The sequence below is a fragment of the Schistocerca nitens genome, chromosome 5, assembly GCF_023898315.1.
Source record: "Schistocerca nitens isolate TAMUIC-IGC-003100 chromosome 5, iqSchNite1.1, whole genome shotgun sequence".
In the NCBI taxonomy this organism is placed as follows: Eukaryota; Metazoa; Arthropoda; class Insecta; order Orthoptera; family Acrididae; genus Schistocerca; species Schistocerca nitens.
The window spans coordinates 508,911,162-508,936,906 of NC_064618.1; the positions used below are offsets into that span (position 1 = coordinate 508,911,162).

A 25,745-nucleotide genomic window follows, 5' to 3' on the forward strand; every position below is an offset into this window, starting at 1 on the left:
AGTCCGCAGCTCGTGGTCGTGCGGTAGCGTTCTCGCTTCCCGCGCCCGGGTTCCCGGGTTCGATTCTCGGCGGGGTCAGGGATTTTCTCTGCCTCGTGATGACTGGGTGTTGTGTGATGTCCTTAGGTTAGTTAGGTTTAAGTAGTTCTAAGTTCTAGGGGACTGATGACCATAGATGTTAAGTCCCATAGTGCTCAGAGCCATCTTTAAATTTATCCTCTAGCCATCCCTGCTTAGCCATTTTGCACTTCCTGTCGATCTCATTTTTGAGACGTTTGTATTCCTTTCTGCCTGCTTCATTTACTGCATTTTTATATTTTCTCCTTTCATCAATTAAATTCAATATTTCTTCTGTTACCCAAGGATTTCTACTAGCCCTCGTCTTTTTACCTACTCGATCCTCTGCTGGCTTCACTACTTCATCCCTCAAAGCTACCCATTCTTCTTCTACTGTATTTCTTTCCCCCATTCCTGTCAATTGTTCTCTTATGCTCTCCCTGAAACTCTGTATAACCTCTGGTTTAGTCAGTTTATCCAGGTCCCATCTCCTTAAATTCCCTCCTTTTTGCAGTTTCTTCAGTTTTAATCTACAGTTCATAACCAATAGATTGTGGTCAGAGTCCACATCTTCCCCTGGAAATGTCTTACAATTTAAAACCTGGTTCCTAAATCTCTGTCTTGTTATTATATAATCTATCTGAAATCTGTCAGTATCTCCAGGATTCTTCCATGTATACAGCCTTCTTTTATGATTCTTGAACCAAGTGTTAGCTATGATTCAGTTGTGTTCTGTGCAAAATTCTACCAGGCGTCTTCCTCTTTCATTTCTTAGCCCCAATCCATATTCACCTACTACGTTTCCGCCTCTCCCTTTTCCTACTACCGAATTACAGTCACCAATGACTATTAAATTTTCGTCTCCCTTCACTATCTGAATAATTTCTTTTATTTCATCATACATTTCTTCAATTTCTTCGTCATCTGCAGAACCAGTTGGCATATAAACTTGTACTACTGTAGTAGGCGTGGGCTTCGTGTCTATCTTGGCCACAACAATGCGTTCACTATGCTGTTTGTAGTAGCTTACCCGCATTCCTATTTTTTTATTCATTATTAAACCTACTCCTGCATTACCCCTATCTGAGTTTGTATTTATAACACTGTATTCGCCTGACCAAACGTCTTGTTCCTCCTGCCACCGAACTTCACTAATTCCCACTATATCTAACTTTAACCTATCCATTTCCCTTTTTAAATTTTCTAACCTACCTGCCCGATTAAGGGATCTGACGTTCCACGCTCCGATCCGTAGAACGCCAGTTTTCTTTCTCCTGATAACGACATCCTCTTGAGTAGTCCCCGCCCGGAGATCCGAATGGGGGACTATTTTACCTCCGGAATATTTTACGCAAGAGGACGCCATCATCATTAACCATACAGTAAAGCTGCATGCCCTCGGGAAAAATTACGACTGTAGTTTCCCCTTGCTTTCAACCGTTCGCAGTACCAGCACAGCAAGGCCGTTTTGGTTAGTGTTACAAGGCCAGATCAGTCAATCATCGTGACTGTTGCCCCTGCAACTACTGAAAAGTCTGCTGCCCCTCTTCAGGAACCACGCGTTTGTGTTGTGTTGACCTAATCATCATCATTTCATCCCCATCGACGCTCAAGTCGCCGAAGTGGTGTCAAATCGAAAGACTTGAACCCGTCGAACGGTCTATCCGACGGGAGGCCCTAGCCACACGACATTTCATTTGTTCATTGGTATGGAATATGAGTCATTGGTAAGAATCTATTACCGCCGCAAGTAAATGTGATGACTGGTGATAATAGGCAGGATGCCGCATAGGCCTCTCACAGAAATGTAAACAGCGAATAAACGAGTGTGACCTATGTTACAACAAAAGAATTCAAGAGTCAAAACTCCCAAAACGGAACCAAGAGTCGTAACATATGGTACTTGTGTAGGACTAATGGAAGGTACGTACGTCTGGAGGTTTCTTCCTTACACCTCGCTGTTGCAAACAGACGTTACACTACTACACAGACACAAATCTGAATACGGCGAATGGACGCGCCAGTGACCGAACGGACAGTTCATTATGGGTCTTCCCATTTTCAGTCCAACACCGTGATCACACAATCACGACGCCGTGGTTCTTGCAGTTCGCTCGATGTTGCACATCTTGTGCTTGGGCCGTTTACTGTTTCTATTTTTCTTCTTTATTCACAGTTCAATACACCTCCCTCCTGCTTTCATGCTTTATCTGTGTTCAGTTTTTGACGGGCTATCCACTGGGTCACTAAATGTGAGGGGGCGTGATGGAGACTTTCCCTTGTAAGTGGTCATCCATGTGGTTTTGTTACAAGAAACTGATTGCTAGGTTTATAATTAATCTGTTATTAATTTTTCTGACCTACCTACTTACTTCAGTATTGCAGCAATTATGTTGCAGACAATAATACTTCTTTTGCTGATACAGACTGAATTCCTGAGGCGAACTTAGTTTGCAGTGACCTATGTTACAACAAAAGAATTCAAGAGTCAAAACTCCCAAAACGGAACCAAGAGTCGTAACATATGGTACTTGTGTAGAACTAATGGAAGGTACGTACGTCTGGAGACGCCTTCGTATAATGTCAGAACTTACGAAAATATAATTTTGTTTTGATGCTGCTTACCGTTGCAAAATGCTCAAATCAAACATGCAGGTGAATACTGGAAAACTCCACTGACATTACTGTCATCATTATGACAGACGCCTGAAGCATAATTATACCTGTCACTGCTGTTATGTAAGGAAATGAAGAAAGAAAAAACTGTTTGTGAGCACCTTGAAAAAGAGCTGAGTCCTTAAGGGTTACCAATAACTGTTGGATTTTCCTTTCTGTGATAATAATCATAAATACAACGATGAACCGCATTCTCAGTAAATTAATCTGTAGAGGTAATCCATGCATCCACAGAACGTTTTTTCCTCAAGAGTTTCAAGCTTCTGTTTCTCCAGATTCCTTTAATCACTCGAGCATTCCTTTGCCAATCTTCAAAATAGCGTTTTTGTTTAAGTTCATAGCTGCAGTATTTCTATCGATTACATTGTTAAAGTAGAGCAGTGGGGCACTTTTACGTTTTTCAGGCTCAAAGTAGGCACCTAGTGAGCAAACCATTTATCTCGACTGATCTCGTATGGCAATGCCCTGATCAATATAATTACGTAGACCTTTTCCATTCATAACTAACTGACATTATTCTGTACCAGACTACAACACAGTATCTCCCCCTACTACTTCTGTCACAGCTATCGATCCTCAAGTAATTTTGAAGAATGGAAACACCAGGTCGGAATATTAGCAGTATTAGGAAAAGGATAGATTACTACTCACTGTAAAGATGACCAATTGACTTGTGGACAGGCACAACGGAAATACTGTTACACATTATAGCTTTCAGCCTAAGCCTTCATCAGCAAAGAAAACACACACACACACACACACACACACACACACACACACACACACATTCGTACAAGCAAGCATTCCTCATGTATACATGACCGCTATCACCGACAGCTACGACCGGGAAACTGTCACATGAACAGTAATCTGGAGTACCGTGGGGAAGGGGCAGGGATATCAGGGAACATGTGGGGTTAGAGAAGAGCGCTGTCTGTGGGGGCATGCAGGAAATAGACACCTCAGGGCAAAGCGACGGGAGATGGCGTGTGGGGAATAAAAAATTCAATGACTGCTTCACAGTCCGGCCCATCTGGATCCTCGCCTCCATCACCAGCTTGTCTGAACTGTGCAGATGGGAATTATCCTTACAACATATTCTACACTCTCAAAATTAACCTGCCATCAACCTACGGTAACTTGCGGCAGCGCACATTTCACCCAACAGTTTCTGTCTCCTCGTACTATCACCTTCTGTTGCACATTTTTTTCTCCCACGTCCTGATGGTGCACGTGGCAGTCTCTAGTCCCTGCGTGCCTTGCCTTTCTTACCCCCCCCCCCCCCTCTCCCGCTCTCCATATGTACCCTACTATTCTTCCCCCTTCACCACACCACTCCAGATTGCTATTCATGTGACAGTTACATTCCGGTCGGAGCTGCCGGGTATGGCGGTCACATGTGGAGGAGGCGTCGGTGCTTGTGTGAATGTGTGGCGTTTTTCTTTGCTGATGAAGGCTTTGTCTGAAAGCTATAATATGTAACAGTCTTTTCGTCGTTCCTGTCAGCAACTCACAAGGGGAGGCCACGACGCTGGACTTTCAGATTTCCTTCAAACTTTGTACACCTTTATTAGGTCATTTAAACAACGTAATGTTCAAGCAGTGAGGTGCACTACTCTGGAAGTTCCGAAAAAATGGCACTAGAAGTTTTACTCGTGCATTATGTGGCTTATGCATCTGTGCGTAGGCGTCGGACGTTAGAGTTCACGGTGATCAAGTTATTAGCGTACGAGCTTCGTAGGACAATTATTAATCTACTTTCTTCATCACTGGTCATATTCTTTAATTTATATGACATTGGAAAGGTAATATAATGCAAAAAACGACGTGTATTTGCATGAAATTTTTATTTATGTTTTCCAAGTCTGTATGAAAAATACCATCCTGAAACGTATGATGTAGAGAGGACATCCAACGAGTAATTGCACATTACTCTTGTGGTCTGGCACACTGTGAGTCAATATATTATTGACTGTGAATAATGTCATTTGCACTATTATTTATCGATGTTTGATTTGGGCTTTGCAACCTGTCCCTCGTCTATGAAAATTTAATTACAAATAGTAAATAGTCAAATGACAAGAAAGTGACCAGTGATGAAAAAGATAGCTTAAAAAGTAAGTGTTAGCGGGGTTGAAACCGTAGCCTCGTCTACGACCCTCTTGCAAAGCGCGAACGTTAAACACTTGACCGCAATGACTTCTTACAGCCGGTGCCTTCGCACAGATGCATCAGTTACATAATAGACGTGTAAAACTTTTGGTGCGATTTTCTCGGAATTGCCAGAGTAGTGCACCTTTCTACTTGCACGTTGTGTTGTGTTAATGGCCCACTAAAGGTGTACAAAGTCTGAAGTAAACCCGTGATCCCAACGTCGTGGCCTTCCGTTGTCAGAGGGTCATTTTTACGGTGAGTGGCAGTCTAACCTTTTCCTAATATTGCTAAACCAATTTTGAACAGACTAAGTCTACATCTACATCTACATGTGTACTCTGCAAATCATACTAAAAATAATAATGTCGTGTGACGAAGCCCTCCCGTCGGGTAGACCGTTCGCCTGGTGCAAGTCTTTCGATTTGACGCCACTTCGGCGACTTGCGCGTCGATGGGGATGAAATGATGATGATTAGAACAACACAACACCCAGTCCCTGAGCGTAGAAAACCTCCGACCCAGTCGGGAATCGAAACCGGGCCCTTTGGATTGACATTCTGTCGCTTTGACCACTCAGCTACCGGGGGCGGACTGCAAATCATACTTACGTGCAGTCTCTTGAGTAGATCAGTTAAATTTGTTATGTGTTCTGCCAATAAAATACAGTCTTTGGTTTGCCTTCCCACAACATTTTATATGTGTTCTTTTTTATTCAGGTTGTTGGTACGAGGGTCATTCAATAATTAAAAAGACAAATTGTTCTGGGGAAAAAACTGTTAGTAGGGCAAATTTGGTACTTCTATGGCTTCCTAATCTAATTCCCTCAGCATCACCCGACTTAATTCGACTACATTCCATTATCCTCGTTTTGCTTTTGTTGATGTTCATCTTATATCCTCCCTTCAAGACACTATCCATCCCGTTCAACTGCTCTTCCAAGTCCTTTGCTGTCTCTGACAGAATTACAATGTCATTGGCGAACCTCAAAGTTTTTATTTCTTCTCCACGGATTTTAATACCTACTCCGAATTTTTCTTTTGTTTCCTTCACTGCTTGCTCAATATACAGATTGAATAGCATCGGGGAGAGGCTACAACCCTGTCTCACTCCCTTCCCAACCACTGCTTCCGTTTCATGTCCCCCGACTCTTATAACTGCCATCTGGTTTCTATAACGCCAGAGGGTCTATAACGCCAAAAATCACTTCTGTTTTACTCAATGACGTTCTGTCAGTTATATACGAACTGCCAGGAGATGCATGACTCCACTTGGCGCTTCGCCCACACACTTTGGGTCCGCGCCTGGAGGCGAGTGGGCATTGCAGATGTAGAGGATAAGCAGCTGCAGGCAGGGAGAAGGCGTACAGTACCTGTTGGGGCAGGGCGACAGTTCTGGTTGCTCGACGAGCACCCTCCGCTTCCCGCGGCTGGCCACGACTGCACGGCTGCCCGGGCACCTCACGCACGGCCGCGCACCTGCAAAACACACACACACCGGGCTACCCTCTGCGCCACCCGTCGTCGCTAGTGCAGGTGCTCTCTGTCTTCTGCGCCGCAGGCCGCACTGCAGACGCCCTACACTTTGCTGATGAGGACCCTGCAGAGATAAAGGCACCGCGCCACTGCCTTTATACGCCATACACAGGGCAGGCGACTCGTTAAACCAACGCGACAGACCGCCCTCTACAGTCGTCCTGCATCTGTGCAGCGCCGCCGCCTTTCCAAGACGATGTGACCGACCACGAGGAAACAACAGTCTGGAGCACACAGACGGCGTCCACAGAAGCGAGCACTCTGGGTTTATACCCTCAGTAGAGGCGGTCTTGTTAGAAATGAACTTGCAGGACTACCGAAAAATACTTCTAAACAAATGTGAGACTGCGATCACTGAGAAATGAGGCAAATTTTTATTGGCTGAAAATGAATGCAAGGACCTAGGCAAAACAATGTTGCGTAAGAAGAATACGTCAGACGTAATTGGTAGTACACATGCAGGGCGCAAAAAGCTACGTTAACTTTAAGACGAGATAATGGAAAAAATCTCAAAAAGCATTCAGATGTTTTGGGAAATGATTTGTCTAAAAGTAAGAAATAAAATAGATTACACTGAGATGACAGAAGTCATGGGATAACGATATGCAGATGTAGAGTTGGAGACAGTATCGCGTACACAAGGTATGAAAGTACAGTGCATTGGTGTAATTGTCATTTGTACTCGTGTGGTTCAAATGGCTCTATGCACTAAGGGACTTAGCATCTGAGGTCATCAGTCACCTAACTTAGAACTACTTAAACCTAACTGACCATAGGACGTCACACACATCCATGCCCGAGGCAGGATTCGAACCTGCAACCGTAGCAGCAGCGCGGTTCCGGACTGAATCGCCTAGAACCGCTCGGCCACAGCGGCCGGCTCATGTGATTCATGTGAAAAGGTTTCTGACGTGACGATGAATGCACGGCAAGGAATGGTAGTTGCAGCTGGACGTATGGGACATTGCATTTCGGAAATCGTTAGGGAATTCAATATTCCGATATCCACAACGTAAAGAGTGGGCCGAGAATACCAAATTTCAGGCATTACCTTTCACCACAGCCAACGCAATGGCCGACGGCCTTCACTTAACGACCGACAGCAGCGGCGTTTGCGCACAGTTGTCAGCGCTAACAGACAAGCAACATTGTGTGAAATAAATGCAGACATCAATGTGGGGCATACGATAAGCGTATCCGTTAGGACAGTGTGACGAAATTTGACGTTAATGTATGGCAGAAGCTGACGGACGTGAGTCCCTTTGCTAACAGCAAGACATTGCTTGCAGTGCATCTCTTGGGCTCGTGACCATATCGGTTGCATCTTAGACGACTAGAAAACCGCGGCGTGTTCAGATGAGTCCTGATTTCACTTGGTAAGAGCTGGTGGTAGGGTTCCAGTGTGGCGCAGACCGCACGAAGCCGTGGAACCAATTTGTCTACAAGGCACTGGGCAAGCTGGCGGTGGTTCCATAACGGTGTGAGGTGTGTTTACATGGAATTGATTGGGTCCTCTGGTCCATCTGAACCCATCATTGACTGGAAATGGTTACGTTCGGCTATTTGGAGGCCATTTGCAAGTGTTCATGGATTTCATGTTCGTAACAACGATGTCGTGTCACCGGGCCACAGTTGTCAACGACTGGTTTGATGAACATTGCGGTCAATTCGAGGGAATGATTTGGCCACCCAGATAGCCCGACGTGAGCCCCATCGATCATTCATGGGACGTAATCAAGAGGTCAGTTCGTGCACAGAATCCTTCACAAGCAACACTTTCGCAATTATGGACGGCTATTGAGACAACATGGCTCGACATTTCTGCATGGGACTTCCATCGATTTGTGGAGTGTATGCCATGTCGAACTGCTGCACTACGCGGGGCAGTAGGAGGTCCAATACGATATTAGGAGGTATCCCGTGACTTTTGTCACCTCAGTATAGAGAAATATTGACTTGACTTTGTATAGTGCTCGAAATAATGTACAGCAAATGAGCCGCTGATTGAGAATTTAAAGTTCCGTGTTTAATTTAGAATTTTGAAGAATACTAGAAGATATTTGTTTGGTGGATTATGGAGACCGTGCAGTTTGCCATTATGTTGCCTTGAGATACGACTGCTATGTGAAGTCAAGCGGCTACATATTTTACCGACGGGTTTGCTACTGCTATGCAAATTTTTAACTTTAGCAGCTGAGATGCTCGTAACTGTGTTATTGACGTAAGGTGACAACTGAGTGAAATTCGACAACAGATTTCAACTAATATCTGACAGCAGATTCCAATTTTATTGCATTGGTTCAAATGGCTCTGAGCACTATGGGACTTAACATCTGAGGTCATCAGTCCCCTAGAACTTAGAACTACTTAAACCTAACTAACCTAAGGACATCACACACATCCATGCCAGCGGCAGGATTCGAACCTGCGACCGTTGCGGTCACGTGGTTCCAGACTGAAGCGCCTAGAACCGCTCGGCCACACCGGCCGGCTTTTATTGCATTCTTTTGATTAATTTTTTTCTAGTGACAAACGTTAGTGAACAAAAAAATATTGTCAAGAGCAATGCGAAGAGATGTACTACCTCTTTCAGCAAATGCATCTGGTTCTCTAGTATTTCTGTTGAAGCTTTTTTACATCTATTGCTACGCATCAAAGAAATATGTCATAGTCACACAGCAGCACTGAGTCGTGTGACAATATCCAACAACCGAACCTTTAAAATTTTTAATTCGAACATTGAACCAAGTATATGGTTGGCATAAATAAGCAAACTCAATTATTTAAATGTTTAAAATCATAAAAAAATCAATTAGAAGGCTCATTCGTTACTGATGCAGAAGGAGCATTAACAAGGAAACAACGCTAACTTGACCTTATATTTTCAAAATAAAAAAGTACAGAAGCAAGTTATCAATCTCAGCAATCGATCACGCGTGGTAGTTTGGACCGTAATTCTAATGGTACGTAGTTGTGACTTGAATGTACATCTTTCAAACATTCGCGTGCAACGGTAGTTTGTCACTCGCGTCCTCCTGTTTGTGAGATGTTGAAGGTGATGGAAGATTACGTGGGGAGGGAGTCACGTCTCCCAAATGTGTTATGAAATCTTGTTCCACAACACGTTATTTTACGCGAAAAGAATACGTAATATGGTACCAAATGGAATTAATGATTATGGATTTACAATTCAATTATGCCAATCACGTTGAAGAATAGCGCAACTTCTGGGAATGTGCTTCATTTTAACAATTTCAGCTTTTCAATCTAAAGAAAAAAGCGTACAGCAAAGATTTTAACAAGTATATAGCGCAACGCTACTTGCGAAAAATTTGGTCTACTCATGAGCCTTCAAAAGACTAAGATCATGGCGCAGAGCACTAGCAACCTTCCATCCATCAGCATTGATGGCAATCCTCTCCAGGTAGTTGATGACTTTACCTACTTGGGATCCACAATATGTAGCAACTTGTCCATGGACACTGAAATTACTAACAGAATCGCAAAGGCATCATCTGTCATGGCTAGATTGAAAAACAGAGTATGGAACAACGGGCTGCTTACCGCAAAAACTAAATTAAAAGTCTACAACGCTTGTGTTATAAGTACCCTTCTCTATAGCTGTGAGACATGGACAATTCTTTCTAGGCATGAATCTCGACTCAACAGCTTCCATCTCCGCTGTCTCCGGAAGATCCTTCAGATCTCTTGGAGAGATAGAGTACCCAACACCGAAGTCTTTCATCGTGCAAGCACAACCAGCATCTTTTCACTCCTGAGTCATCCACGTCTAAGATGGTTGGGACATGTCAGGCGCATGGATCCTGAACGGATACCGAAACAACTGCTATACGGAGAACTTCAGGAGGGTGTGAGACCAGTGGGACGACCGCATCTTCGTTTCAAGGATGTCTGCAAGAGAGACCTGACCAAGACCAGAATCAACCCAAGTCGCTGGGAAAGCATTGCAGATGACCGTGTCAAATGGCGAGTAACTGTGCGCAACGGCGTCAAGCTCTCAGAGGACGAACGCACACAGGAACAAATCAGGAAGAGGACAAAGCGAAGAGACAGAGCGCTTCTGTTCGAAGTCCCTCAAATTTCACATGTCCAAACTGCAGTAGGGACTGCCACTCTCGAGTGGGACTTTTGAGCCACAGCAGACGCTGCAGACTCTGAACCAAGCATGCTACACCGTCATCCCTCGAGGATGGACGGATGTTACTTCTTTAATGGCACATTTGATTAATTTACACTGCATTTGTGAATCACAACGCGAAAGTGTTCAAAGCAAAGTGATCTCTGGCACCAGGTACAGATTAGAAACCGCGCAGTTCGACACAATGAACAAAACACTATCGCTTGTTGGTTGAAGGACATTATGAACACGAACGCCTTTCTGATTCTTCTGTACAGTACTTCGCGCTCGGGCATTAGGCAGCTGCAGTGAGATGGTACGAGTGACAAACAGATGCGCGCGACTGTATAAATACAAAACATTCAGAAAGTAGTAACTGCATACTGTTGCAGTTATGGCTCAAATTTTCGATTTAGTTAGATTGCTGGGGCTGATATTTTACAAGTGTGATTTTTTTACCCAGAAATATGCAACAAATATGCTGATGTTTCCTTGTGAGTAGAATCCGTAGTTCGATTGGAATTGCTCTCTGATTTGCGGTTCAAAATTTCTTCCTTTTATCTGGAAAAGTGGGTGAGCAAGAGCAATGTCGACAGCACTTGTAAGGGAGACATTACTTCCTGCGCCAAACGCTGTCTGTCTGCTGATATTCGAAGGATTCTTTATTGAAAAATTTCTGAGACTGAAAAATTGTTGGAATTTTTTTACACCTTAGGGTGCAGACGATAGAAATATATCAAGGCCACACAGCAGCAGATTGCATGGTCTACATAATCCCCAGACAAATATACTTTAGTGCTCTTTAAAGCTATTAGATTCTAAGTTAAATATATTACACATTATTATTCCGTGATACAGTATTTTTGGGACACTTGATTTAGCAAACCGCGTTCGTTACTTAAAATAAGGTAATTACAATTATATGTAGGAGTGGGATGGGTAAATCGAGCCACCGAAAGAGTTACTGCATCGAAATGGGGAGAAAACAGGTTTATGGCATACGGTGAACAAAGAAAAAGATTGGTTGATAGGTCAAAAACTGAGCCATCAAAGATTGACACCAGTACTATCTGTGTAAAATATTTCATTAACTTTGTGTAAATTTTGTGTAAACCATACGTTTCGCTTCATAATGTTTGTAGTGTATGTGGTCTACGACATACGAAACTAACTTGAACTAAAAGCAAACGGTACTGCCCGTCACATTCAGCAGAGTCTGAAACCGAGATCATTCCGACCAAAGGAAACTGGTTCGATACTGCAGAAAAACTGGAATCTTCTGTAAGCTTTTTAATGAAAACTCAGTAATAGCCATGCATTCCGTTTCTCTCACACCCTGGACAGCAGAGATGCAGACGTTCGGATGAGTAGCACTTGCACGAAATGCAGCATCGCTTTCGCGCTCTGGATGCTTACCTGACCCACTGCGCTTCTCGGGCGGGTACCTGCGTAGAGGCGCCTGCTCCGGTGGCGTCACAGACGCATTGATGGCGCCCCAGTACAGCTGGAACACAAAACGACACCTCACTAAGGGAATAAAATAAATATGAGCGTGATTGCGCGAATATACATGTAGAAAGTTCATAGCGTAAAACAAGATTTTTGTTTACTAACTCTATGTATTTCGAAGTATAGAGTGTTTACTAACACTCATCTGAGGATTGGAAATGAGACGCTTCGAGTAGGATACGCGTTTTGCTATTTTGGCCACAAAATAAATGATAATGACCGAAGTTAAGACGACATACAATTCAGACTAACAAGGAAGGCGTTTCTGAAAAAGATAAATTTGCTAAAATCCAATACAAATTCAAGTACTTGTTTTGCAAATCAAACTGCCTTTTCCTGCTGCTAGTTATTTTATTAATCCCATACGCGTTTCGCCTTCTCGTTTTCTCAGGCATCATCAGTGGGCTCTATAATGATACAGTTTTGTTAGTTATAGATTATCAAACAGTTCACTTCGCGATTTTTTCTAAAAATGTAATTTCTTACGATTTTCTGATCTGCGTTTCCTCACATTTGGTCTGGAGGTCGCACTACTACTTTTATCACTGTTCTATATTCACATCTTTGTATTTTCACTATCCACACACTGTTCACCATCTTTCTCACTGTTTTTTGTGGTGGAATATCTTTCTTCTGTCATTTGATACAACTATTTCGTCGTACACTTCTTTTCACAGCGTAAATATTGCGACTCCATTATGTGTTTCATCGTCTTTGGTATGTTTACCTATGTGTTGCCACCCTAACGAAGTATATGTTCGTTACTAACTTCTGTTTACGATGTTTATACCGTGTGTGTGCGTATGAGTGAGAGAGAAAATGTGCACAAACCAACCATTAGAGAAGATGACATGAGAATAATTAGAATCAACAATAAAAAGCACCCTCTGACCATGCAACAAAATTACTACACACACAAAACCAAAGCAGAGGGGAAATGACTTGAATGACCAAGTACACATGCAAAGCAATTCATTATTTACACTAATAGATAAAATAATAGAATAATGTTCGCAAAAAGGATAAATATAATAATACTGTTCAATGTAATAATAATAGAACCCAACATCTTTACACTCACTCATCCATGACCCCTACCCAGAATATTGAAACGAAAAGTCAAAACAGCTGTCACTCATGCGCACACACACGGTATAAACATCGTAAACAGAAGTTAGTAACGAACATATACTTCGCTAGAGTGGCAACACAGGTAAACATACCAAAGACGATGAAACACGTAATGGAGTCGCAATATTTACGCTGTGAAAAGAAGTGTACGACGAAATAGTTGTATCAAGTGACAGAAGAAAGACATTCCACCACAAAAACAGTGAGAAAGATGGTGAACAGTGTGTGGATAGCGAAAATACAAAGATGTGAATATAGAACAGTGATAAAAGTAGTAGTGCGACCTCCAGACCAAATGTGAGGAAACGCAGATCAGAAATTCGTAAGTAATTACATTTTTAGAAAAAAATCGGGAAGTGAACTGTTTGATAATCTATAACTAACAAAACTGTATCATTATAGAGCCCACTGATGATGCCTGAGAAAAGGAGAAGGCGAAACGCGTATGGGATAAATAAAATAACTAGCAGCAGGAAAAGGCAGTTTGATTTGCAAAACAAGTATTTATATGCTTGCTGCGGAGGATGGCCACACAAACAAACGCATTCAAGTGTTGGAAAGTTGCTTACTTTTGGAAAATCTTAGAAAGTTTGTATTTTTCCGAAGTTTTTAACTTATACGGAAGTGAAACGTGGACGATAAGAAGCAGAGACAAGAAGAGAGTAGGAGGTTTCGAGACGTGGTGCTACAGAAGAATGCTGTAACTTCGTGGCAGATTAAAACTGTGTGCCCGACCGAGACTCGAACTCGGGACCTTTGCCTTTCGCGGGCAAGTGCTCTACCATCTGAGCTACCGAAGCACGACTCACGCCCGGTCCTCACAGCTTTACTTCTGCCAGTATCTCGTCTCCTACCTTCCAAACTTTACAGAAGCTCTCCTGCGAACCTTGCAGAACTAGCACTCCTGAAAGAAAGGATACTGCGGAGACATGGCTTAGCCACAGCCTGGGGGATGTTTCCAGAATGAGATTTTCACTCTGCAGCGGAGTGTGCGCTGATATGAAACTTCCTGGAGAGCTTATGTAAAGTTTGGAAGGTAGGAGACGAGATACTGGCAGAAGTAAAGCTGTGAGGACCGGGCGTGAATCGTGCTTCGGTAGCTCAGATAGTAGAGCACTTGCCCGCGAAAGGCAAAGGTCCCGAGTTCGAGTCTCGGTCGGGCACACAGTTTTAATCTGCCAGGAAGTTTCATATCAGCGCACACTCCGCTGCAGAGTGAAAATCTCATTCAAGAATGCTGAAGATTAGATGGGTGGAATCAGCAACTAATAAGAGGCCATCAAAATGGAAATAGACAGATGGACACTAAGTATAAAACTAAAATTTGCATTCATATCAACAGATAAACAATACTCATGGCGATACATTAAAGCATGTTCCATCTTCTTGTCACAGAGCCAGCACTCAGCATTACGCTATAAATTGATTTGTAACTTTTGGAAAACAATCTGAACATGCACCTGAAAAGGTTCGAAAACCGGCTAATGGAATAATAAATAACTATTCAAAAAAGTGACTGGCTGAAGTCTGTACTGTATCGAACTGGGAAGAAAAGAGGTTTGTGATACAATTTGACTAAAAGAATGGATAGGTTGATAGGACACAACGTGAACCATCAAGAGAAACTTAACTTAGTAATCGGTGTAAGTGTGGAGAAATGAACTTTGTAGAGGGAGACCAAGGTTTGACTACGGTCATTAGGTTAGAGTGGCTATATGTCAGGAAGAGACGTGGAGGCTTGCACAGAACAGGCTGCCGTTGAGCGCTGCATCAAGCCGGTGTTAGATCTGAAGACAATAATGTAGTACCATATCTGTCTGTTCAACTTATGTGATTTCCCTTTATAGTGATGTCTATTCCTCCCCACTTGAACTGTCTACGGTGGAATTCATCATCAGAATATCTATAGCCTCAGACAATACGGAGCACACATCACCATTCCTCGATAGTGCCCGTGATATCTTGCCTAATAACGCCACAACACTTAGCAGTTTTCATAGACACATTTCGGATTATTGAAACAGATTTTGCCACGAAGCTGCTAATGGAGTGACTTGTGAAAAAGATTAAGTACGTTTTCAAACTTCTAGTTTCTTGATTATTTTGTGTTTTCAAAGACAGAGTGCAACGGGTTGACACGAGCAGGATACCGCCAGCATACAGCCACACCGTTGCTCTAACAGCCTGCCAACATTCACCATAAACGAAAGCTTTATCTACTTTTCGATTGCCGTGTACACTGTGAAAGTCGGAAGAGTTTTACGAGCAAATTTTCTAGTAGCTACAAGAGCACATCAGAAACTGATTGGCTTGAAGCGCACAGGTAAACACACGAACTGCCCCTGACTTAGGGGAACTCCCCATCGCGCCCCCCTCAGATTTAGTGGTAAGATGGTCCAGTGGGTAGCGCGTCAAACACTGAACACAGATCATGCACGAAAACGGGGAGAAGGTGTACTGACCTGTGAAAAAAGAAGCAAAACAAAAACAGTGATCGGTCCAAGCTCAAGATGTGCAACACCGAGGGAAGTTCAGTAGCCATGGCATCGTGGTTATGTGGTCACGCCGTTGTACTGCGAAGAGGGAGATCCGTGTTCAGATCTCTGTCGTGCCCCACATACTTATTTTTTTCACGAAATTGTGAACTGCCCGTCCGGTCATTGGCGTGTCTGTTCGCTGTATTCAAATTTGTGTCTGTGTCTTGGGGGGGGGGGGGGGGGGGAGTAGCGTCTGTTTGCAAAAAGTCCCAAAATGGAACGCACGAGTCATAACATGATATATGAGGTACGTATGTCTGGAGGTCCCTTCCTTAAATTTTGGATGAGTGACCTGAGAATGCTACATACCATTTGTCCTCGTACAGGCGTTACCGAACAGAATTACGAGGCGTAGTGCTTGAACCAATGTACTCGTAATCAGTAGGACGGGTGTTCAAATTCTCATTTGACCGTACAGATTCTGATGGTTTCCGTAAATCACAGGGTTAGTCCTTTGGAAAAAAAAACAACGACCGATTTTCTACTCAATCGGGCTTTATACACGTTTCGTCTCTAATGACCTTGGTATGAAGCGTCGTTAAAGAGCGTTCTTCCCTATTTTCTCATTTCCGGCCTGCACCGTTCCTTTCGAAAACAAAATCCGGATCCATCCAAAACATAATCATTGTCCAGAAATATCCATTGAAGCTACTTTTTATACTGTTTACGTCAGTGTTTTGTCTCATACGAGCGTCTAAACTCTATTTCTTCTTGCGTACACTTAATTTCAGAAAATGATACAAAGACTTGCTCTTTTTCCCTTTAGCTGAACCCACTTTTGTTGGAATTAGTAATAGCGCTGTTGTATCGGCGGAGACAATAAGGAAAAAAAAATTTGGTGGGAATATTAAACATATTTGTACAAATATTAAGTTATCAAAGACTGCATATCAGAGTAGTTTAACGTAGGCTCCTCGTTTTGTAGAATTAGCTCACAGTAAGGGAAGAGAATATGCTTGGCTAGCAGATCCTCGCGCACTGTCACTTTAGTGTCTAGAAACTCCAGTTGACCCAAAAAGACGGTACCATACTCAACGGAATCACTGCGTTGGAAATGCAGGTGGCAAAATAATGAGGACGAGAACATCTGTAAAAGAAGAGAACACATTGTTGAAAGCCAATGCCCTCTAATTAAATTTATTTAAACAAGAGGCATGCCGGACATCAGTATAGTAACTTTGACGATCACTATATGCCCGCATCTCGTGGTCGTGCGGTAGCGTTCTCGCTTCCCACGCCCGGGTTCCCGGGTTCGATTCCCGGCGGGGTCAGGGATTTTCTCTGCCTCGTGATGGCTGGGTGTTGTGTGCTGTCCTTAGGTTAGTTAGGTTTAAGTAGTTCTAAGTTATAGGGGACTGATGACCATAGATGTTAAGTCCCATAGTGCTCAGAGCCATTTGAACCATTTTTGATCACTATAAGAGCCAAAAATAACCTTCCCGGCCACTGACATCAATGTCACTTCCGACGACATTTATGTTCTACGAACTATACTGTGGTGTTTCGAAGATAATAGTTATTTCTCTATTCCGTTCAAGAAATAACCTCGGTACAGCAAGTCTATGCACCTTTGTATGTTCCCATTTGCACGAAAATTATCATTGTGCCTGACGAACGATATGTAAGTTTGGGGGAGGAATTTTTTCTTAAAATTCTGTATGACGACAGGTTTATGTAATTTATGTAATTTAATCAGGCAAAGTAACACGCAAATACATTGCACCATTCCAAAGTCCAAGGCGAAGTTGTGGATCGGAGCACTAAGTATGAATAAAACGTATGCCTGGGTTTTATACTCGCACGTATTGAGAGAGGTTCTGACAACAAAATCGGCACTAACAAACATAAGTAACCAGATACTGATGCAACTCCTATTCTAGTATACCGAAGAATACACTCCTGGAAATTGAAATAAGAACACCGTGAATTCATTGTCCCAGGAAGGGGAAACTTTATTGACACATTCGTGGGGTCAGATACATCACATGATCACACTGACAGAACCACAGGCACATAGACACAGGCAACAGAGCATGCACAATGTCGGCACTAGTACAGTGTATATCCACCTTTCGCAGCAATGCAGGCTGCTATTCTCCCATGGAGACGATCGTAGAGATGCTGGATGTAGTCCTGTGGAACGGCTTGCCATGCCATTTCCACCTGGCGCCTCAGTTGGACCAGCGTTCGTGCTGGACGTGCAGACCGCGTGAGACGACGCTTCATCCAGTCCCAAACATGCTCAATGGGGGACAGATCCGGAGATCTTGCTGGTCAGGGTAGTTGACTTACACCTTCTAGAGCACGTTGGGTGGCACGGGATACATGCGGACGTGCATTGTCCTGTTGGAACAGCAAGTTCCCTTGCCGGTCTAGGAATGGTAGAACGATGGGTTCGATGACGGTTTGGATGTACCGTGCACTATTCAGTGTCCCCTCGACGATCACCAGTGGTGTACGGCCAGTGTAGGAGATCGCTCCCCACACCATGATGCCGGGTGTTGGCCCTGTGTGCCTCGGTCGTATGCAGTCCTGATTGTGGCGCTCACCTGCACGGCGCCAAACACGCATACGACCATCATTGGCACCAAGGCAGAAGCGACTCTCATCGCTGAAGACGACACGTCTCCATTCGTCCCTCCATTCACGCCTGTCGCGACACCACTGGAGGCGGGCTGCACGATGTTGGGGCGTGAGCGGAAGACGGCCTAACGGTGTGCGGGACCGTAGCCCAGCTTCATGGAGACGGTTGCGAATGGTCCTCGCCGATACCCCAGGAGCAACAGTGTCCCTAATTTGCTGGGAAGTGGCGGTGCGGTCCCCTACGGCACTGCGTAGGATCCTACGGTCTTGGCGTGCATCCGTGCGTCGCTGCGGTCCGGTCCCAGGTCGACGGGCACGTGCACCTTCCGCCGACCACTGGCGACAACATCGATGTACTGTGGAGACCTCACGCCCCACGTGTTGAGCAATTCGGCGGTACGTCCACCCGGCCTCCCGCATGCCCACTATACGCCCTCGCTCAAAGTCCGTCAACTGCACATACGGTTCACGTCCACGCTGTCGCGGCATGCTACCAGTGTTAAAGACTGCGATGGAGCTCCGTATGCCACGGCAAACTGGCTGACACTGACGGCGGCGGTGCACAAATGCTGCGCAGCTAGCGCCATTCGACGGCCAACACCGCGGTTCCTGGTGTGTCCGCTGTGCCGTGCGTGTGATCATTGCTTGTACAGCCCTCTCTCAGTGTCCGGAGCAAGTATGGTGGGTCTGACACACCGGTGTCAATGTGTTCTTTTTTCCATTTCCAGGAGTGTATGTAGTCGGAGCTACGCTTCTATTAGGTTCCATCAGGATTGTGGGAAATTAAGATCTGAAACAGAAGCTCGGAAAGATAATTGCATATCACCAAAAGTCTTCTCACCAGCCTCAGACCAATAGTTGAGATCCGTAAACTGGTAAAACGATGAAGGCATACGGGTTAATGAAACTAACTACCTATTTTCGCTGTTGACATTAAGCTGATTGCCGCCTACGCAAATACACGTCAGCAATGAACGGAATATATTTATACAACACGTTTAAGAGTACGTATTGCGAAACTTAGCTCTCTCTATTCGCTCATGAGATCCAGAGCGCAGTAGACAAAGGTTCTCAGGTTGTTGCCGTGTTCCCTGACCTCAGGTAGATAATCGATACAGTTCCGCAATGTCATTTAGTTAACAAAATACGAAATTAACAAGTATCGGACCGGACTTGTGACTGGATAGAGGAGTCCCTTGTAGATAGAACTCGTCACATCACTCTTTACAGAAAAAGTTCAAAGATGTGAAGGTAATTTCGGGAGTGGCTCAATTAAGTGTGTTAGGGACATTACAATATATACAGGGTGGTCAGGAACAGTGTGCAAAGTTTGTGAAGGCGTTGCAAGGTAAGTTGTGATGGCAAATAATTGTTAAGAAAAAAATTCGATACATTGCGTCGTTTCCGATGTAATTGACGTTGAAGTTAGCCAATCAGGTAGTTGTGCGAGCAAATTCAAGGGCCCGTCAATACAATTAATGCCAGTTGTTCTCGTAGCGTAGATGATAGCACACGAGACTGCTCAGCCTTTGGCTCGGGTTCGATCCTTACTGCGGTCCCATGTCTAATTTTTGTATCGTTCTCTCGTTCGGTTTTAGGAAGTCAAACGAAGAACACGTTCGAAGACACCGTCTCTGGCGGGCCGCTTGAATTTGGGCACCAAACGGCCTGATTGGCCAACTTCAATGCTAATTAGCTCGCAAACGGCTCAACGTATATAATTTTTTTCTTAACAGTTATTTCACGGCACAACCTATCCTGCAACATCCTTACAAGCTTTTCAGATTGCTCCTGACCACTGTGTACAAATGATCAAGTGGATAATGTTGTAGGTTCCGTGAGGCTATTCGCGGACGATGCTGTTGTCTGTGAGAAGGTAGCAACGCCAGAAGCCTACAGCGAAATGCAAGAAGACCTTCAGAGGGTCGACCTTTTCTGCAGAGAATGGAAGCTAACTCTGAATGTAAATGTGACGTGTTGGGCATAAATAGCGGAAGAGATGCACTACCGTTTGAGTATGCTATTGGTGACAAATCAGTGGAAACACTAACTAGTGTAAACCAGGTAACAGTAACCAACCAGAGCGACCCAAAGTGGAGTGACCAAATAACACAAATAGTAGGAAAAGTAGATGCCAGACCGAGATCCACTGGGAGAAACTTACAGAAATGTAATTCATCCGTAAAAGAATTGGCTTACGAAGCACTCGTTCGGCCGATTTTTGACTACGTTCAACAATCTAGGACTGTTACAAAGTTGTATTAATAGAAGAGACAGCGTGTTTCGTCACGAATTCGCTTACTTACAGCGATGGCCGACATAATCCAGTGACAGAAGGCACAAGAGTGGCGTTTTGCATCACGGGGATGTTTACTGTCGAGTTTTCTTTTCAAGAAGAGTCGAAAAACAAGTTACTTCCTCTCACGTAAGTCTCTCGAAAGGATCGCGACGATAAAATTGGAGATATTAGAGCTCACACGGAGCTGTTTTGCACACAATCATTGTTCCCACACGCTGCTCGTGAATGGGACATGGAAGGGAGGAAAAGATTGTAGTACGAGAAGTAGCCTCTCTCTCCCCCCTTCCGCTGTAAGGCGGCATTCGGAATATAGATCTAGACACTGGTCTATAAACTAAACAGATAAAAATAATGTACAACCAACACATTAAAAACGAAGTAGCACAAATTAACACCGATGTTACTGAACCAGTTGAAGAGTTTTTTTTATTTAGACCAGTTGAAGAAAACGACTAGAATGTTAACAAAAGGAATAAAAAGAGAGTGAAAACGTTCTATTAAGCCTTTCGTAAACTAAGAAGAGTTTTCAAACCTCCGTTTCTTTCGTATCTGAGTCAATGTTTTTTGTCTGTCTCGCCTCACGGCAGTGATAATGGACTTTTACTGCGAAATCCATGCAAAAACAAAGGGTTGTTCAGCGCAATGGAGAAATGAATGTTAGGAATTGCTATGAGAGAGAGAGAAAAAGAAGTAAATGAATCAGATAATAAACTGGAACGGAAGACGTAGTTACGACTGTAATGAAATGATTCGTAGATTGACAGAGCTTTCAGCAAGTGAACTGACAGTAACTACACCAAGAATTTGATCCGTAGATTTACAGTATATAAGAAAGACCGAGACGACGATTTAATGGAAAGTGGGTAGATGACATTAGGAAACACTGAGGAGAAACGTAAAAGCATGTAAAAGAAGAAAGTACGTACGTAGAATTATGGAAGAGACTTTTATCCAGCAGTGGATGTGTATTGGCTAATGATTGACGACAATAATGACGCACTGTAACGCCAATGAACAACCTATTTCTTCATATCATAAGATTTAGTGGTGCTGGTAGTTACATTGGTAACAATAGGATGATATTTTTTTTAAGCGTAGTGGTGGGCTAAAAATATGTAGTGGTCAATCAGTTTGGTTAATTTAATTAATTTATTTATTTCCGTCTTTCTCTCTACTGCAAGGGCTCATTGGTAGAATAAGAGATAAGAAAAGTGAATGTGGGCACGCGTATTGGTTCAGTAAGTTCAAATAAAATTTCCAAGTCGTTAAGGGGCTAAGCCTCCGGTTTTATGTTGTTTCATATTTTTGATTTTTATAATTTTTTTGTATTTGTATTACACACGACGTCAAGGCAAGAATGTCACAAAAATAGTGTCACGTGTAGTTATATAGTTCATCATTGTATCTTCATGTTTCTAATTTCTCTGTTTTTAAGAAGGAAGATACGAATATGTAATTATCTTACTTCATTTTACTACAGTAAAATATGTATAACAACTGTTTAAAAATGGTATTATTGGAACAACTTAAATTTCGATAGAATGTACACAGAAAAAAGAGAAAATAATCTTTCTGTTCTTCCCTTCCTAATTTTTATGTTAATATCTTAGATAACATAGACCACACATAGAGCTTTCCTGTCACAGGCTTATCTTTGACTTGTTTGCCATGAGGTGGCGCTGCACACAATTCAGCGATCCCTCACAACAGTAAATAGCTTGGCTGTGTGCCATGGACTTCCCAACACAAAAAAATATGCTTGTAACCGAGAACATATGCACTTAATAGGTTAAACATTGTTAAGTGCTCTTTCTATTTTGTTGTTAATCATGTGACTGTAATCAATATTTGCTTCGTAAGTTATACTCTAATTACGTGTTTTCTGATGTGTATGCAGTGCTTGAGAACTGAAATGTCGCAGTACACAAAGTAAAAATAAAATGGAAATCAGTAACAGCCGATGTAGGAAACACTTCTTTCAAGCAGTAAGAGGAATTCTGCAACAAAAACATTATGTAATTTTGGTAAAAGACCTTTGGAAACTAGCGAAAATGAGACAGTGTTATTTCATCACATAAATTTGTATACAACCAATTTCAGACTGAACTCTTGGGGATGTAAGCTTGCAAGAACTACCATCTCGTTCTCCAAATCTTCGACACCTTCTGTAAGAGGTCGTTAGTCAACGTCACCGGGAATATATATCCCGTGAGCTATTATCTGGAACACTTCACGTCGAATCAATCAAACGGTGACGTCAATGAGAAAGGAAAAACGAGTGAAAGACCAGCAACCCCTGAGAGTAGCCAGATTAGCGGGGGGCGTTAGCGGTAAGCTGCTTCCTAAGAGCGATTCATTGCTACCTTAAACGCTGATCTTGATGAAAATAACTCATCGGCATGTACACGGAGGATGCATTTTCTTGCACGTTTATGTTGGAAAACATATTAACTTTTTTGTGCGCTACTGTGATAAATATATGTATTGCGGTAATGAAACTTGATAAATTGTATTCACTTGAATTTATAACTGATATAATCCAATATAAATGGTACCGTTAGGTTCAATCCTCTTCTTTGAAGGTGAATTTTGAAAGCCGTGAGCCATTAATACTGTATAATCATTCATTCACAAGAACTAACTCAAGCAGATGTCAAACAGATTTTCCTCTTTTCAGCGAAATCGGTGTATATAATATACCCATTGATTATAAAACTGATTGGCTTACTACAGTCTCCGAAATTGCCTCAGGTTTCATACCATTTTTAGTACGATACAAAGGAACTCAATCCGCGTGACTGATACGACTTTTTTAATTGTTGGTATCGCACAGTACGAACATGAAGCGGAAATAGAGTTACATAATAGTACAAGGTTGTGCAACTGTGAAAACGAAAAAGAAATCTATGTGCACCTCTTGATTCTTAAAGAATAATTTTTATTTCCTTATGAGATTAACCGTGCCTCAGTAATATAGTCATGTGGTTGACTTCTGTTCTCCTAAACTCACTTTTTTCCTTTTCAAAGTAAAGCGTGTTATCATCACCACACTTTGTCATTACTACCACCACCATCTCCATCACCACCACAGTGTCCCTCCATCACCACCAACACTACACTTCATCGCCACCATCTCCAAACTTTCTTATCACTACCACTATTATCGAAATTTTCCGCCACCACAGCCACCTCTACCACCACCACCACCGCCGCCACCACCATTACCAGAGTGAATACTTCTACTACTGCCTTAAGATTTGTTTACCCTTTTTCTATGGTCTCGTATCTGCTCAAACCGACTTCTCTTTCACTAGATGAGACGATCCTCATTATCTTACCTCTGCCCGTTTATATTTTTATTGCACAATAGTCAGTGTCTTCTAAAAGAAAAGAAAATTTTAAATTTTTATTATTACCGACGAAGACACAAAAAAGCTTTTATTATGGACAAAATGACAGGAAGAGGACTGAAGTTTCATACCTGTATTCATGTATTTCACCTTAGCACCGAGCTTAGTGAGATTTTCATCAAATCGGTGCTACACTTGCTGACTGTCCCTAAATTACAGAGTTCCTTAAGCAAAGTAATCAATTGTTACACAAGGAAGTCTAGTTAAATAACGCTAGCCGGTTTTACTCGCAAAGAATGTGTGTTAACAGACAACCAGCATCAACGAAGTAAAACACAGTTGAAGAATCTATATCAAGTTCAGCGTTAATTCAAGACGTTCAGTTTTCTAGATTTTAAGGCCAACTTACTATTCATTTGAGAAAGACTACCGCAAAAGAAAATTTTGCACCTTCCGTTCATCTATCAGAGCTGAAGCATGAAAGTCAACCTTCGCTGTTTTAGGAACTAGTGCTTGTAGCAACTTCGTTTTGAGAGGCTTCATGCTAATGCAGTACCGAAAAACCTATCATACCGCTGCCTTGGGAAATCAGAGTTCCGCTCTTGCCCGGATAGTGAATTTGTGAAAACTATAAAACTTACAAATGCAACCTTGAACATCGTTTGTTTTTGCTTTTTGTAAATTTGGTGAAATGGCGAAGGAACTGAAGTTGAGTACAATGACCAGTTTTCTGTGGAGCATAGCACACAAAATTGTTTCTCCTATGGGTTTTGTCCCTCCCATGAACCATGGACCTTGCCGTTGGTGGGGAGGCTTGCGTGCCTCAGCGATACAGATGGCCGTACCGTAGGTGCAACCACAACGGAGGGGTATCTGTTGAGAGGCCAGACAAACGTGTGGTTCCTGAAGAGGGGCAGCAGCCTTTTCAGTAGTTGCAGGGGCAACAGTCTGGATGATTGACTGATCTGGCCTTGTAACATTAACCAAAACGGCCTTGCTGTGCTGGTACTGCGAACGGCCGTAATTTTTCCCGAGGGCATGCAGCTTTACTGTATGATTAAATGATGATGGCGTCCTCTTGGGTAAAATATTCCGGAGGTAAAATAGTCCCCCATTCGGATCTCCGGGCGGGGACTACTCAAGAGGACGTCGTTATCAGGAGAAAGAAAACTGGCGTTCTACGGATCGGAGCGTGGAATGTCAGATCCCTTAATCGGGCTGGTAGGTTAGAAAATTTAAAAAGGGAAATGGATAGGTTAAAGTTAGATATAGTGGGAATTAGTGAAGTTCGGTGGCAGGACGAACAAGACTTTTGGTCAGGTGAATACAGGGTTATAAATACAAAATCAAATAGTGGTAATGCAGGAGTAGGTTTAATAATGAATAAAAAAATAGGAGTGCGGGTAAGCTACTACAAACAGCATAGTGAACGCATTATTGTGGCCAAGATAGACACAAAGCCCATGTCTACTACAGTAGTACAAGTTTATATGCCAACTAGCTCTGCAGATGATGAAGAAATTGAAGAAATGTATGATGAGATAAAAGAAATTATTCAGGTAGTGAAGGGAGACGAAAATTTAATAGTCATGGGTGACTGGAATTCGAGAGTAGGAAAGGGAGAGAAGGAAACATAGTAGGTGAATATGGATTGGGGGGAAGAAATGAAAGAGGAAGCCGTCTGGTAGAATTTTGCACAGAGCATAACTTAATCATAGCTAACACTTGGTTCAAGAATCATAAATGAAGGTTGTATACGTGGAAGAATCCTGGAGATAC

The 25,745-nt window shown here is 42.9% G+C and overlaps 1 protein-coding gene across 1 annotated transcript in view; it reads right to left on the reverse strand.

Annotated features, from left to right (window-relative positions):
* The window catches only part of LOC126260817 (uncharacterized), a 955,955-nt gene that overhangs the window by 99,975 nt on the left and 830,235 nt on the right, over nucleotides 1-25,745 (reverse strand). The window contains exons 6-7 of the mRNA XM_049958191.1: nucleotides 11,974-12,061; nucleotides 6,257-6,362 (exon numbers count right to left, since the gene is read on the reverse strand). Of these exons, the coding sequence (XP_049814148.1) occupies nucleotides 6,257-6,362; nucleotides 11,974-12,061 (194 nt within the window). The remainder of the gene's footprint in view (nucleotides 1-6,256; nucleotides 6,363-11,973; nucleotides 12,062-25,745) is intronic.